Source organism: Camelina sativa, chromosome 11 (genome assembly GCF_000633955.1).
Source record: "Camelina sativa cultivar DH55 chromosome 11, Cs, whole genome shotgun sequence".
Taxonomy (NCBI): Eukaryota; Viridiplantae; Streptophyta; class Magnoliopsida; order Brassicales; family Brassicaceae; genus Camelina; species Camelina sativa.
The window spans coordinates 22,835,169-22,850,732 of record NC_025695.1 but is presented as its reverse complement, the minus strand read 5'-3'; the positions used below and the strand labels follow the sequence as shown (position 1 = coordinate 22,850,732).

At 39.5% G+C, this 15,564-nt stretch overlaps 2 protein-coding genes across 3 annotated transcripts; both read right to left on the bottom strand.

Annotated features, from left to right (window-relative positions):
* Positions 2,650-7,110, bottom strand: LOC104724070. Its single transcript, XM_010442519.2, has 2 exons — positions 6,346-7,110; positions 2,650-6,274 (listed from the first exon to the last, which is right to left on the bottom strand). The coding sequence occupies exon 2, from the start codon at positions 4,584-4,586 to the stop codon at positions 3,360-3,362; it is 1,227 nt and encodes a 408-aa protein (XP_010440821.1). The 5' UTR covers positions 4,587-6,274; positions 6,346-7,110; the 3' UTR covers positions 2,650-3,359.
* LOC104724069 (auxin response factor 8) lies at positions 7,236-12,752 on the bottom strand. 2 transcript variants are annotated; one of them, XM_010442517.2, is made up of 15 exons: positions 12,377-12,752; positions 12,165-12,274; positions 11,908-12,006; positions 11,747-11,803; positions 11,504-11,659; positions 11,332-11,416; positions 10,883-10,973; positions 10,632-10,796; positions 10,434-10,556; positions 10,243-10,318; positions 9,960-10,107; positions 9,369-9,712; positions 7,975-8,631; positions 7,707-7,897; positions 7,236-7,618 (listed from the first exon to the last, which is right to left on the bottom strand). In XM_010442517.2, exons 1-15 carry the CDS (start codon positions 12,417-12,419, stop codon positions 7,501-7,503), a joined length of 2,463 nt encoding a protein of 820 aa, XP_010440819.1. In that variant the 5' UTR covers positions 12,420-12,752; the 3' UTR covers positions 7,236-7,500. The 2 variants fall into 2 exon arrangements, with proteins under 2 accessions (XP_010440819.1, XP_010440820.1); XM_010442518.2 differs by lacking the exon at positions 7,975-8,631 and having other exon boundaries at positions 8,712-9,712.

Genomic DNA, 15,564 nt, shown 5'->3' with positions numbered 1-15,564 from the left:
GAGGTGAAAGATGGTTTATTGTTAATGTTTGGAAACGATAGGGATCAAAAGCGTGTAGGTTTGGAGCTGGATCGCAAACTAGAACAGTGGATCAATGATTTTGATCGCAAGCATCAAAAGTCAGAAAACACTTTGGGCACAAGTGTCGACGTGATTCAAGAGATAGAATCAAGTGATGACATTGTGTTGCAGGCGAAATTGATTCCACAACATGCTTCCGCTTCGAGGGAAACGTTTTCACAGTTTCAGTGTGCACTCCAAGTGTTCGGTACAATGACTCTAAGAGACAAAAGAAGGCAGCAACGACGTAAGCAAAGCAAACATCCTAAGGCTTGGCGATTTAAGTTCAAAATGATGTCAAGAATAAGCCAGCTCAAGGATTCTTGTTCTTTTGCTTCTGTTGGATCAAATGGGAAACATAACAGCTTTAAGCCTTGGAGAAGGATGAGACAGTCACCTCAGTCACAGTTTATTTGTAAAATGAGAATGAGACTGGATTTAGGAGGACTGTATCAGCTTTGTTGTGGTGAGGTGAAGTTTCACATGAAGCGTAAATGGACCCTGCAACTTCATAACACAAAGCCTGCAACTTCTCCAATTTCTGCTGCCACGGGTTTGGAGGATGAGGAAAGACACACTCTTAAGTCTCATAAGAGGATGAGGCATACACATATGAATTGGTTGATGTGTATATCGAGGTTGAGACTTGATTCAAGCAGCATGAAGCAATTTAATACTTCTGATATGCAGCCTAAGTTCTGGAGTAAAGTAGAATCAGGGGATGAAATTGTTCTTGCACTCGAAGAAGCACAAACGGGTATTCGTCTTTTACCTTCTTCTGCTGCACAGTTCAGGCTACAAGAGAATGTGTTTGTGGAATCGGTTTTCCACAGCCACACGGTCTTGAAAGCTTCTCCAATGGTGTATGGGAAGCTACATTTACAAACTAGAGTAGCAATGGATATTCCGGAGCATGCGGTTAGCTCACTAAGGGTTCCTGCATTCAACACACTTTTGGAAGACCGTGATGCAACAATAATGACACATTTTCTCCATGGTGATGAGAGGTTTCAAGTGTTTCACAAGTGGAGAAGTAAAGCACTTAGATTCTGGCGGAGGAATATATACAGGAANCTTGGAGAAGGATGAGACAGTCACCTCAGTCACAGTTTATTTGTAAAATGAGAATGAGACTGGATTTAAGAGGACTGTATCAGCTTTGTTGTGGTGAGGTGAAGTTTCACATGAAGCGTAAATGGACCCTGCAACTTCATAACACAAAGCCTGCAACTTCTCCAATTTCTGCTGCCACAGGTTTGGAGGATGAGGAAAGACACACTCTTAAGTCTCATAAGAGGATGAGGCATACACATATGAATTGGTTGATGTGTATATCGAGGTTGAGACTTGATTCAAGCAGCATGAAGCAATTTAATACTTCTGATATGCAGCCTAAGTTCTGGAGTAAAGTAGAATCAGGGGACGAAATTGTTCTTGCACTCGAAGAAGCACAAACGGGTATTCGTCTTTTACCTTCTTCTGCTGCACAGTTCAGGCTACAAGAGAATGTGTTTGTGGAATCGGTTTTCCACAGCCACACGGTCTTGAAAGCTTCTCCAATGGTGTATGGGAAGCTACATTTACAAACTAGAGTAGCAATGGATATTCCGGAGCATGCGGTTAGCTCACTAAGGGTTCCTGCATTCAACACACTTTTGGAAGACCGTGATGCAACAATAATGACACATTTTCTCCATGGTGATGAGAGGTTTCAAGTGTTTCACAAGTGGAGAAGTAAAGCACTTAGATTCTGGCGGAGGAATATATACAGGAATAAGTATCATGTGCTGTTTTCTTTTGTTCAGAAAATGAAGGCTTCACATGTTCTTGTTGTTACGGCAATAGTTTGGAATAGAAAGACACATCTGGGGATTGCAAGACTCAAAGTTTGGCATCGTTGGAAACACAAAGTTGGGAAGTTGCAACCATGTTCAGAATTTATGCTGTGGAGTTTGGTCCATTTTCAATCTGGTGAAGGGATCAGTCTAAGTGAGCTTGGTTCAATTCCTTTGTGTTTTTGCCGTGCCTTCTTGTGGCGAGGCTGGTCTATTCATGAGAGTTCATGACCTAGTGAGAGACTTGCCGCATCTATTTCTTCTTTTCTTAAAGCTTGAGGACAAGCTTGTCTAAATGGGGGGAGTATTGATATGATGTGGACAGAGATAAAGAAGAGAGCAAATACTTGGAACGAGAAAGAGGCTTGGCGGTTAAGGAATCAACTTAAAAGAGTCATGAAGCTCTTCTTCTTCGTTATGCTTATTGTTGTTGAATGTTCTAGCGATGTGCTAGTGAGAGAGTGATGTGCTCTCTGATGGTTAGTGCGAGAGTGATGTGCTCTCGTCTCTGATCTTTGTTAGGTGAAGAGCTTGTGATGTGCTTGCCTTCGTCTATGGTGTGTTAGTGTTTGGGTTATCAATAAAGAGTTAGTTACAGAGGTTACGATATCACAAAACTTAACAAAATAGTACGTGCTTGTTACTCCCATATAGCTCTATATTAACAATCAATTAAAAATTTGGGAATCTATATTTTATATGGGGATATAATAATTGTGTAGAAATACTCTAAAATATTAAGTCACATTGGATGTAGCTTATATAAATACTATCGCTTAATGGAATGACAAAGTCTTGGAAAAAAACTGGGATGTTAAAGTCAATGGAGCTAATGGGTACATCAGCCATTTACCTCGAATCAGCTAATGAATCCATCAGTAATTTAGTATAGAGCTAGATAATTTTCTAACCTGGCTTGCACCATTGGTGGCAGTTCCAAGATGCTTTCAAAAGAAAATGGGATATGATAGTCCCACACCTTAATCCTTGTATCCCAAGCAAGTGTTTCAACAACACAACCATGTGATCCCAAATCAGAAGAATGAAGCTCAAGGACATTGTAGATATAATCGCTCTGACACAGGCCATGAACATGTGCACCCAATCACCAATCTCTATCGTTCTAAGCCAGACTTCGGTGATGGTAAATGCATCGGATTTATAACCCTTCTCCTTGCATTTTTAGAAGTGAACCAAAACTTCATGAGCGGCCCCATAAGCATGGAGAGCATGATAAGATTGAACATACAAACTCTTCTCTCTTATCTCTACTCACTGTAATTGATAATCTTGGAGTTACAGTTCTCCAATCTCATCACCTAAGAACAGAGCACATAAGCTCTAATTCCTTTTTACACATCAATGATCACGCAGGATCCCCTCTCCACAGTCTCTCCTCTCTATTTATAGGCTAAACTCATTCATAAGACTGTTATGCACGTGCACAACTCTCTCTGATTACTCTCACATGTGCCTACTTATCAATACTCCCCCGTTTGACGACAGCTTGTCCTCAAGCTGTGAAAGAGCAAATGGGATTGACACGGAAGCAAAGAAGACGACCATTCCTGCCATGGCAGAGCTGCTGCACGCACAATCATCTTCTGTACCATAGTAAGTGACTCCATGAAAGTGCAGGTCCGGACTTTGTGGCTCTGAACATCCATTGTTCAGATTAATGAGCTGCAGATTCTTCTTTCTCCAACAATGCCACACAGAATAATAGACGTTCCTTTCCCCATATGCTGAGTACAAGCCAATAAACTTCCTTTCATAACTCTGTTTTGCCGTAATGTTGCCAACACACTTCTGTTTTGATCCAGCGTCAAACTTATACTCAAAATTCTGCAAATACCTAGCTTTCCAACGGTGCCAAGAATGGTAACTCACAATCCCTCGGTTTATCATTGTACTCCAAAGTGTTGCAGCAACTAGTAGAGAAGATTGACTGAAATCTCCTAGTCTTTGTTTCCCGTAGGTGTGCAAAATTGCTACCCATTGTTGTAGGCGTAACAACTTGATATACCTTCTTCTTATGAATATGTAATGGTCTTCAGCAACTGTATACTCCTCAATTTGTTGCAGAGATTGCTGATTCAGCCAGCGAAACTGATACAAGTCCCTGTTTCGCCAATGATGCCAAACCGAAAAGAAAGAATTCCAATCACCCACTAAACACACGCTATCTCTCTGCTGATGTAATTCATGCCTTTGAAGAGACATTATGTCGAGCTGTTGGAATGTAACATCATTAGTCTTGACCTCTGACGACTTCTCATAACACATAAGCAATTCTGAAACTTCTAATACCCCTTCTTGTTGAGTTTTCAATATATCAATGCAAAAACCAGAGTGTAAAGCATCAGAAACTAGTTCAGGTTGTGACTGATATTGATCCATGGATGCATCTCGATGATCCTCCAAGACTGAATTCTCAACTTTCTGTGATTGGAGAACACCATTTGTTGCCAAGTTTGAAGTTACTGATTCTTTTTTGTGACTAGAATCAATCATTGAGAAGGTTAAGCTCGATTCTGTTTCACCAATAACTTCCTGATGCTGACATAATGTCTTCACTCTAACAGAGTCTTCATGTTGAATCAATTGCTTCTCTTCAGAGGGGTTCTTCTCCTTGTGTGATCCGCCCACTTCACGGACCGTATCGATTCTGGGCAAAGAATTGAGAACCATATCCAATTTCCTTCCAAGATCCCCCAATTTCTGATCTCAAACCCTCATGACGTTACGCAAAGACTCAATCTTGGACCCCATCTGCGAACCCAACGACTCGACTCTGGCTTCCATCTTAGCTTCCGAGTTTCGTACCTCACTCAATTAATCGTAGACGTCGGACAGCGAAGATTCTTGTTGCTTCGATGCCGACAATTCGCGAATCGGTGATAACCCAAACTCCATCACCATCTTTTAACTTGCTGCTCTTGATTTTACAAAACCCCAATTCTCCACTCTCGCGTTGAACCTCCGATCACAGTTTCAGCGCGCCATTTGATAAGATTGTGAGTTACAGTTCTCACTATCTCATCGTCTGATCAGAGACGCAGCTCTGAACCCTAACAAACACGCAGGTTTGTTACACACACTTTACACAATGATCACACACGATCATCTGAAGGTCGCGATCCACGCTCACCGCACCATTTGATAAGATTGAACATACAAACTCTTCTGTCTTAGCTCTACTCACTGTAATTGATAATCTTGGAGTTACAGTTCTCCATCTCATCACCTAAGAACAGAGCACATAAGCTCTAATTCCTCTTTACACATCAATGATCACGCAAGATCCCCTCTCCACAGTCTCTCCTCTCTATTTATAGGCTAGCGTGATCCCCTCTCCACAGTCTCTCCTCTCTATTTATAGGCTAGCGTGATCCCCTCTCCACAGTCTCTCCTCTCTATTTATAGGCTAGCGTGATCCCCTCTCCACAGTCTCTCCTCTCTATTTATAGGCTAGCGTGATCCCCTCTCCACAGTCTCTCCTCTCTATTTATAGGCTAGCGTGATCCCCTCTCCACAGTCTCTCCTCTCTATTTATAGGCTAGCGTGATCCCCTCTCCACAGTCTCTCCTCTCTATTTATAGGCTAGCGTGATCCCCTCTCCACAGTCTCTCCTCTCTATTTATAGGCTAAACTCATTAATAAGACTGTTATGCACGTGCACAACTCTCTCTGATTACTCTCACATGTGCCTACTTATCAGAGCAGAACCTATTCCTCTGCTTCAAAAACACCCCGAACGATGTACTTCATATCTCCCAGCCTCGGTATACCAATCAACCATGCCTTCACAACACAGGTGCTCGATCGTGAGAACATCACCAGAAAATGTTCAAGTAAAGTTGCCTTGCTACGCTTCATATCTCCCATCCTCGGTATACAAATCAACCATGCCTTCACAATGTTCAATTGCAGACTTGCAGTAGAGATTCTCTTACCCCTTGTCACGTTTTGGTAATATCAAGTAGACCTCCATGGTTCCAATTGATAGGCTTAAACCTTTAATTATTGCATTTCTCACAACTAAACTAAAGCTTGCGTTGACTATTGGCATCAAAACCCACAATCACGAAACCAGGGGGTCATTTTCTCCATTTGTAAACGAATTCTTAAGCATATTTACTCTTGACATGGTTCTTGAAATCCTGAATCACAGCCAAAAAGATGCATTGAAAAAAAAAAAAGAGATCGGGGACTTGCAACCTAATCTGATTTGAATCCAGATATCTGCATCTCCCAGAACCGTGCAAGAGCTTTGTGAAAATCTTTTAATTCAGTACAAACCCATTGACCATAGAGCTATGCAAGAGATCAAATCCTCTGCTAGGCATTTCGTCGAACGCCTTACCAGCGCCATTGACCTGACCAATCCTTGTCTATCAATCGATCATCGCATTCAAGTACTAAATGAAAAAAATCAATTTATACTTACCAAAACGAGCGCGCTTGGCGTAAATATGCCGAGAATCGAGGTTGGGACCGAGAAGGAAGCTGTTTCGGCGGGAAAGGGATTCCTATTTTTATATATGAATTGCGTTATTTGTTTTAATCTTTTATGCCGCCAGCGATGTTGAATTCTGATTTCACTTTATAAAGGACAAGTCAGAGCAATCCAAGAGAGAATCGGAGATAAGTACAGTTCCTTATTAAGTGAGATTTTCAAGGTGATGATTGGAAACGAGACAACTCTGGCTCGATTTGGGCAAAACTCACAAATGCTTCTATGTAAATGACTCGAAGAGACGTAAATGCTTCTATGATGCTAAAGATGATAAGAGATTGAGAGGTGCCATGAGCCCATGAATGATGCTTTGCTCAAAGTTGACAAATCTGATGTGTGCGCACGTTTAGGTACCCTCTGTACCAAAAAGAAAGGGTGAAGATGAATTCTTGGTACTTAATCTATGTCATTCTTCAATCAAGATCCTCTTGTTTGCATCCATTACAAGATATGTGGTTAGTTTAAGAGATCTTTCAGGTACAGTTGGAGTTGCAGCTTGTCTTTCTGAACCTTCATCTTTGAAGATACTGAATGTGATATTACCAGATCCAGTTTTTTGGCTTCCATTATGTTTGAGAAAGCATCATCGCAATTTGTGGAAATGAATCCCCTTTTTGGTTGAATCTACTTTTTCAGACATTCTTCTTGCCCTTTTTGTTCAATGTCAAATTGTCAATCCCTAGTTTGTGTTTTAAAGATTTGGTTAGTTTGTTTCCTAACTTGTGTTTTCTTGCTTGGAGCCTTTGACTAAATCAGAATTTAATCACTACACTTCAACTGAATGTCTCAGGAGAAGTGATATTGGAACGTACAAAACAGAATAATAATAATACTAAGAAAGCTGAGTTACCTCCTGAGACAGCTAATAAAAGTTCTTATGTTTATGACCAGAGTGTCTGTCTAATACAAAGCTAAAGTACGCCCTAAAGTTTCAGGACCCATACTCACAAATATGATTATGTTTCTTTCTAAAAACGTCAAAACGAGAGAGATGCGAACGAATGGCATATAAAGATCAGTGGAAGTGAAAACAAAGGCTCCCCCGCATTGTAGCAGTAGGATGGGACCAACACCGAAGCAGCTTTTCTAGAGATGGGTGGGGTTTTGCGGGAATGACCCGCCACTGCCTTCGCCTTGATCTCCCATTTGCTGGACATCTTCCGGCGAAAGTATCTTTATGTACCAAACGTTATTCACAAATGACCTGCATACCACACAAGCTTTTCAAGATCTAATCCCAAATCCAAATCAAATGTATACATATACTGTAGAAGAAGAGGGTTTTAACTTACTCCCACGGGTCATCGCCAAGGAGAAGAATATCATTTTCCTTGTCAACGAATACAAGCTGCCAGCCTGATCTAAGGGGGTCTTCCAACAACCCTTCGATAGCAAACATCTTCCCTAACTCTTCTCGCAGCTCGTGGTAGCTGCTGAATCGGGAGATGTCTAGTGAACGCCCAACCGAACCAGATTTATAAACCTGCAATTTCGGATTTGTAAAGAAATCAGTATTTTCCTAGCCACAGAGAAGTTGGTGAGCCTAGAACCAACACGCACCTTTACAAAGTTCTTGGTTTGGGTAGACGGATTAATCTGTCCAGCTCCATGCAACAACTCATGAGTTGTGTCTTGCATGCAGCCATATAAGGAATTCTGAAACCCTGAATCTGTTAGTGACATAGGGGAAGCTTCAGCATCTCCTGATGAAGAACCAAAGCGGGGAACTGTACTGGGGAGAAAGAGTCCAGAGTCGGGATCAACACCAAAAAGAGAGGGATTCTGAGGGTTTAGGTTGGGGTTTCCAGGTTCTAGAGCAAGACTTTTCCCAGGATAGGCTTGTGGAAGTGACAACGGCTCAGAGAAAGTGTTGGATGCTTTTGGAGACCAACCCTCTGTTGTTAACTGTTCAGGCAGTACAGACTGACCGGTTATTGAGAAATTCAAAAGATTGCTGCCATCACCAGAAGCAGGAGAAGCAGAGTTCTGTTGCATCGGAGTAGCAGATGTTGCAAACTTGTTGCCTGAGTCAGTAAAATCTGATTTCATGAACGAGGGCGAAGGCATTTCTGAGTGCTGCCACTGCTGAAGATGACCATTCTGCATTTTGAAAGCATTCAGGTACGCATTTTGGTCCGGTTGCTGTAGCTGCTGTCCAGTTGGGTGGTTACTAACTTCTTGTCGCATACTCTGCTGCGGAATATTCTCACTCATAATCTGGGGTTNTTTCGGATTTGTAAAGAAATCAGTATTTTCCTAGCCACAGAGAAGTTGGTGAGCCTAGAACCAACACGCACCTTTACAAAGTTCTTGGTTTGGGTAGACGGATTAATCTGTCCAGCTCCATGCAACAACTCATGAGTTGTGTCTTGCATGCAGCCATATAAGGAATTCTGAAACCCTGAATCTGTTAGTGACATAGGGGAAGCTTCAGCATCTCCTGATGAAGAACCAAAGCGGGGAACTGTACTGGGGAGAAAGAGTCCAGAGTCGGGATCAACACCAAAAAGAGAGGGATTCTGAGGGTTTAGGTTGGGGTTTCCAGGTTCTAGAGCAAGACTTTTCCCAGGATAGGCTTGTGGAAGTGACAACGGCTCAGAGAAAGTGTTGGATGCTTTTGGAGACCAACCCTCTGTTGTTAACTGTTCAGGCAGTACAGACTGACCGGTTATTGAGAAATTCAAAAGATTGCTGCCATCACCAGAAGCAGGAGAAGCAGAGTTCTGTTGCATCGGAGTAGCAGATGTTGCAAACTTGTTGCCTGAGTCAGTAAAATCTGATTTCATGAACGAGGGCGAAGGCATTTCTGAGTGCTGCCACTGCTGAAGATGACCATTCTGCATTTTGAAAGCATTCAGGTACGCATTTTGGTCCGGTTGCTGTAGCTGCTGTCCAGTTGGGTGGTTACTAACTTCTTGTCGCATACTCTGCTGCGGAATATTCTCACTCATAATCTGGGGTTGACCATGCATTGGATGGCGTGATGCTTGTTGCTGCTGCTGCTGAAGCATCAAATCAGAATTGTGGGAAGCTGATTGTTGAAGATACTGGTGATGAGGCTCTTGCAGCTGGACAAACTGCTGTCTTAGAGGATCTCCACCGCCCATGTTCTGCAATCCAGCAGCTAACATTGCTTGGTATTGCTGATTATTATCAGTCCCCATTTGAGTGAGATCCAGCCTTTGTTGCATCCATGGAAACAAACCAACAGACGGATAATTTAGAGGAAGCAAACCTTGCTGTTCTCCACCTCCTCCTCTTAGCCATGTTAGACCACTCCCTAATTCTCCCCTTCCATCTGTAACATCACAATGGTTAAAGTAAATAGCTATGAAGAGTAACTACGTTTTCTTGGAAACAAATTATAACAGTAAGACCCTCTTCAAATATCGTAATCAATCCAACATTTCTTATTTATCCGAATTAGCAACTAAGTTAAAATAACAAAATTTGGATATCTGAGTGACAGTAAGAGACTTCCGAACTTGCTACACTAGTACATAACACTATAACAGTTAGTAAAAGAGCCAAGATATGGAAGATACCAGGCAATGATGATGTGCCAGCATGCCAAGGACGTTTTAGCCTGAGAGGAAACAGAGATGGGTACATGGGAAAGGTAGTAAGAGGCTCAATCTCCCATAACGAAACCCTTGGCTGTCTCTCCCCTGCAGTCGATTCATCCCAACCAACCTACACCAATAATGCCCAAATCTTCAATGTCAATAGAGTTCCAATGAAATATATAATTACAACATTACACTAGATCATCAGAATCCTGCGGTGTTTCATGGAAACTTTACGAAGTCACAAGCTAAATAATGTTACCTTCACAGATCGCCAATGAGAGTTTGGCCACCGGACAGTATCCAGATCACTGATACCAGTTATAGTACCCATGTACCTGGAAAGTTCCCCATGCCACTGTCAGAAAACATGTTAAAGTAATATATGTAACATATTGATATAAACTTTTGTCAGTTTCAACATTTGCATTTCAAGATACGTGGCATCATCACCTGCGGACGCTAGACTCTTCTGTCTCGAAGAGCATGCGAAAGCGCATTCCAACTGAAATACGCGTGTGAAAAACGGCTTTAATGTACTTGGAAAGTTGTATCACAAACTCAGATGGGCTAGCCCTGAACATGAAGAGAATATTAGTAGAATATATTACCAAGAGAAGAAGAGGATGCAGGTGGAAGAGGTGTATTAACCTTGGATGAAAGAAAACAGTAAAACAGCTATTAGTTGCAGAAGCATGTGCAGCAGCAGCAAGGAGTCCAATATGCATGCTATCACTAGATAAAACAGATGATGGTACAATAGTCTGGGGCCGAGTGGCTCGCCGAATTCCCAAAAAGAGTTGATTCTTTTCATTCCTGGAAACAAGTAATAGGGTTAGTAATATGTGCAATGCAACATAATATGGTTAGAAATATAGTCACAGTCACATAAAGTTTTATACCTGATGAAAATGACAGAATCCCCAGCTACTAGTCGCTTAGCACTGACAAAGACACTCCACCCAGTAGTTAGGAGATGTCGTTTGGGCTGTCCTGCATAATCACACCGAACCCATGTAAGTCATTGCTATTACAAACAAAAAAAAGAAGAAGGATTCAAATCAACTGGCTTAATATAAACAAGTAATAATTCCAATTTATGATAGACAACCACAAGAACACAGAGCATTCGTAGTTACTTCAACTTAACCAAACAAGAGTAGTGAAAATAACAGCAGAATGCTGCAGGACATACTTAACAGCCAAATGAAATTTTTACACTGGCGACTATGCTAAACAAGAGTGGTTAAAAAGAATGTTCATAAAAGTAGTAACCAACCCAGATAGAAAAATATATGCTATTAAAGGGATCATCAACTATTAACTAACACCAAGGAAAGGTGAAACCTACCCCGAAAGATATGCCTAAACTTCCATTCAACATCATGGAGGTCCCTTGCAATCAGTTCTTGAGCTGGTGGTTGCAGCGTGTAATCCTGCAACATGGAAAGGGAAAGATATCAGAGGAGTACATATAGCAAGTAACAACTTTTAGCAAGTAAGCTAAAATAAAAGTATTATACCAGTGGGGGAAAAACTTTCTCAGCAGCACGTCTAGGAACAGAGAACCCTCCATGAGTACTGGTATCACTAGCTGTGAGAGTCTTGCAGAAATAGTTGCTAGGTTGCTTGCTCGGGATCCCTAACTCAATTGGTACAAATGTTTCCTTCTGCTCCTCCTTTAACAAGACCAATTTAAAAAGTTTATAAGTCACCTATTCACAGACTAGAGTGAACTAAAAACTCGTTATGTATAATGTATGTACCGGTGTCAATGGTTGAAGTGTCATTTGAGCATAAACTTCATCCGTCTCCACATCTGCCTGAAAAGTAGAAACGAAACCCATACTCACAAAGCACATCATCCCAAAAACTACTTTAAAAGTGAAGTTGAAGTGTGGAAAAGGACAGGGAACTAACTACGCACATGCATTGTAACATTATGGAGCTGGCATATCAATTGTGGTGGTAGGCTTGGGTAATTGGGTATGTGACCATCAACTTCCTTATTAGTTGTAGCAGCTACCTACAAGTACACTTCAATTTAAATGGAAATGCCCAAATATAAAACAAGTGAAAAATAAAAAATAAAGCTCCATACTCACTCCCTTTAAACAACACTTTCACACATAAAAAACACCAATCTTTAAACCAAAAGAAGTATGAAGAAGAAGAAGAAGGAACCTGTTCACTGTGACCCTGTGGAAAGTAAACAACACGACTACCAGATGATGGAAGAGAGACCAATGGTCCAGCACAAGCATGCCACAGCTCAGAATTCAGACATTTCTCTCCTGTTAGAAATTACAAACACACAAACTAGGAAAAACTTGTCCAGGACAGTAACAAAAAAAAAAGAATTGAAATCAGATACTAAAGAGATAAAAACACAACACCTTCATGACCCTGTAGACCCAATCCAGATGTTGACAGCTTCATGTCTAATTCAACTTTCAGAAAACCAAAGTCACAAACTTTCGAAAACCCTAATTTTCCGTACAATCTATTAAAATAAAATAAAACTAATCTTCACTTCCAGCTACTACAGTAGCTATAACTCTTTAGCTCCGGAAGCACAAACTCGTCTTTCTCCATCTCCTTTGCTCAAAAACCCCCAAAAATCCACTCACCATAAATAAATAAAAAAGCTCAGAGAAAGCCTTGAATCAAACCCTTAACCACAAGAAACCCCATATCTTCAAACCTTGTCATCATCAAACCATGAACAAACTCTCAAAACTCTTAACAAACTACGCATTGAGCAGCAGCAGTAGCAGCAACATCACTCACAAAAGAAAGCTTAAAACTTTCCAAGTTAAGACTAAGCAAACCCCCTTTCTTCTTTTGAGATCTTTGTTTAAAGAAATAAAAGAACAAATCTTTCTTCAACTTGGCTTCTCCTCTCGTGTGGTAAAAAAAAAAAAAAGAGAGAAATTAAATCTCTTGAAGCAGTTCCATCACTGTCCAAGAGAGACACTTTGGCTTTCAAAACAGAAGAGAGAGAAAAAGATATGTGTCAGAGAGAGAGAGAGAGAGAGAGTGGGGGTGAAATGAAAGAGAGTAAGTGGTTTTGCCTCTTTCTTATAAGAGACCCGACCCGTATTCGACTCGGATCGAACCCGGATTCGACACAAAGTGTGGAGAGAAGAAGAAAGATGAAGACGAAGAGAGAGAGAGAGTGAGAGAGAGAGGTCCTACTAACGAGAATTATGAGAGGTGGTGTCAGTACCAGAGTCACTTCTTTTCAACCGTTGGATTCGACTCTTGAGATCTCGACCGTTGAAAAAATAATAATTGTTTTCGAATTAATTTTTCGGGGGTCTTGGATTCGATGAAAAGGACAATGAATTATAGTATATGAAGAGAGAGAGAGAGTGAGTGAGTGAGATAATAGAGTTGTCATAAATGTTAGCGTTGTTTATTGGGCTTTAAATATATTTATTTATTTTCTATATTCATTCATGAAAGAAACACCAAAAACTCCCATAATTTGTTTTTAATAGGGATTTCAAATTAGTTATATTTTAATTTAAGAATCTCAATATTTTTGTTGGATATTTTATAGGTTGATCCCCCGTTGAAAATATGGTCAAAGGTTATCTATTATTAATATGTGGTATATTAACTTAGAAACAATCATTAGCAAATAAATAGACGCCTAACATTTTTTTTTTGTCACTAAATTTATTAAGACTGTGGTGATTGGATTGTAAAGACTAGAAAAATGACCGGAAACAGAGTTTGCAAATTCCAACGAACTCCAAAATTTCAAGAAACGTATAGCGTAATTGCATGGGAGACATAGATAACAAACAAATTAACAAAATAGGTAAATTAAGGATTATGGTCCCAATTTATTGTTTGCTAAAAAGTCTACTATAGGAGAATATATTAGTATTACTATTTTGTAAATGCAAACCATTTGAGCTGGTAAAATCTTATTCACTTTCTACGGATGAAGAAGCACCACACCAGCTCAATCTCTAGTTAAAATAAGGAAAGAAAAAAAACGTGTTAAAAGTCGGTTTTGGTACATCTATTTATATACGGAGTGATCCCTAAATTTCAGCTTGATGCCCATGACCATCATTAAGTCAGGTTTATATCTTCGGCCCATTTTTACTGTCAATACTCTAATTGACCCATATTCAAACATGGAATATGAAGTTGTTCAATGACTGCATTGGTCCGAATGATGTTGTAGTGAATGATTCAAACAATGCCAATTCCAAATAAAGCATTTGGAATTATTCAAGTTCTCGTTTGTGATTTATCACTTTAACTATTGCATAGATTAGTCATCGTGTGGTACTCACCAGAAAATAAAAAGAATTAAACAATAAACAAGCGGCACAACACCACAACACTTTCTCTAACAACAACGCTCAAAGAACTCACTCTCTTTCTGCTTCTCACCCAAAGCCAAGACAAACTCTTCTCTTTTCTCTCCCACTTGATCTCACAAGGATCCAAAACTCTTTTCTTCTCTTGCTTTAGAGGAACGACTACAGACACCAATGTTCTCCCACAAAACAGCTAGGGCGTCGATCTTTTTTATACGAGAGTCTAGGGTTGTTCTTCCAAAATCCATTAAACCTGATGCGATTCAAAACTAAACCACAACCCACAACCCTAAAAACTCGATCGAGGGTGCAAACCAAGGATTGTCCCAGATTCTTTTGTTTCCACCGTTACCAATGAGTACCCGTAACACTTGTTGCAATAGTTGATCACATTAGTCATATGTCATTTTCCTATATTTTTTTAAATGTCCATTTGTTTTAAATGTTTTTTTTAATGAAAATATCTAGAAAAATGATAAAAGATGAAATAAACTTGAATTGCTCAACTTCATTTATTTCTTCATGGTGCCTTGTAACTTTCAATTTTTCTTCATTGTGCATTGTAAATTACCAATATGGTGAGTATATATATATTTTCAAAAAAAAAAAATCAATGGTTGCATTATTTTAAAGAGTTGCATTTCTTCATTCTAGATATGTACTAAAAATTGTTTCTATTCAAATATTCACAGCTTTTGAAGTATATATATTTATTCTCTTTGTAGAAATTTCTGAACTTTTGTTTTTGACACAAATGTTTTTGTTTTATAATGATGAATCAAAAGAATTTGAAATTCAAAATTTATCGCCGTAAATTATTCATTGACAATTTGACATACATCATTTTAAATTTAAAGAAATATCACTAATTTTTGATCTTTTGACGAATCATCGTAACTTTTATTAAAATCGTTGTAACTTTTATTTTAATAACTTTGTTATATTTGATATATATACTATAGCACATCTCTCAGTTTAATTTTTCATATTTTTTTTTTAAAAAAAATTAATTACGAAAATATATGAAATAAATTAGTGCAACCAATTAATTAAACCATTGCAATTTTTGTTTATTTTATGATTGTTGTAACATTTAATTTATTTGAAAAACCGCTGCAAGCATTAGTAAATATGTATCTGAAACGACCACACACATTTTTTAAATTAATTAACTAATAACCCCATAATTATTAATTGGTTCTCCCGATTGATATCATGCAAAAAAAAAAAAAAAAAAAAAA

Bases quoted from the DNA above. Each gene is read 5' to 3' on its own strand.
- LOC104724069 (XM_010442518.2), bottom strand. From the start codon at position 12,419: ATGAAGCTGTCAACATCTGGATTGGGTCTACAGGGTCATGAAG. The intron at 10,974-11,331 runs GTAGGTTTCACC...GTGATTATGCAG, and splicing joins GTTTAGGCATATCTTTCGGG to GACAGCCCAAACGACATCTC. The intron at 10,797-10,882 runs GTATAAAACTTT...ACTTGTTTCCAG, and splicing joins GATTCTGTCATTTTCATCAG to GAATGAAAAGAATCAACTCT.
- LOC104724070 (XM_010442519.2), bottom strand. From the start codon at position 4,586: ATGGTTCTCAATTCTTTGCCCAGAATCGATACGGTCCGTGAAGTGGGC.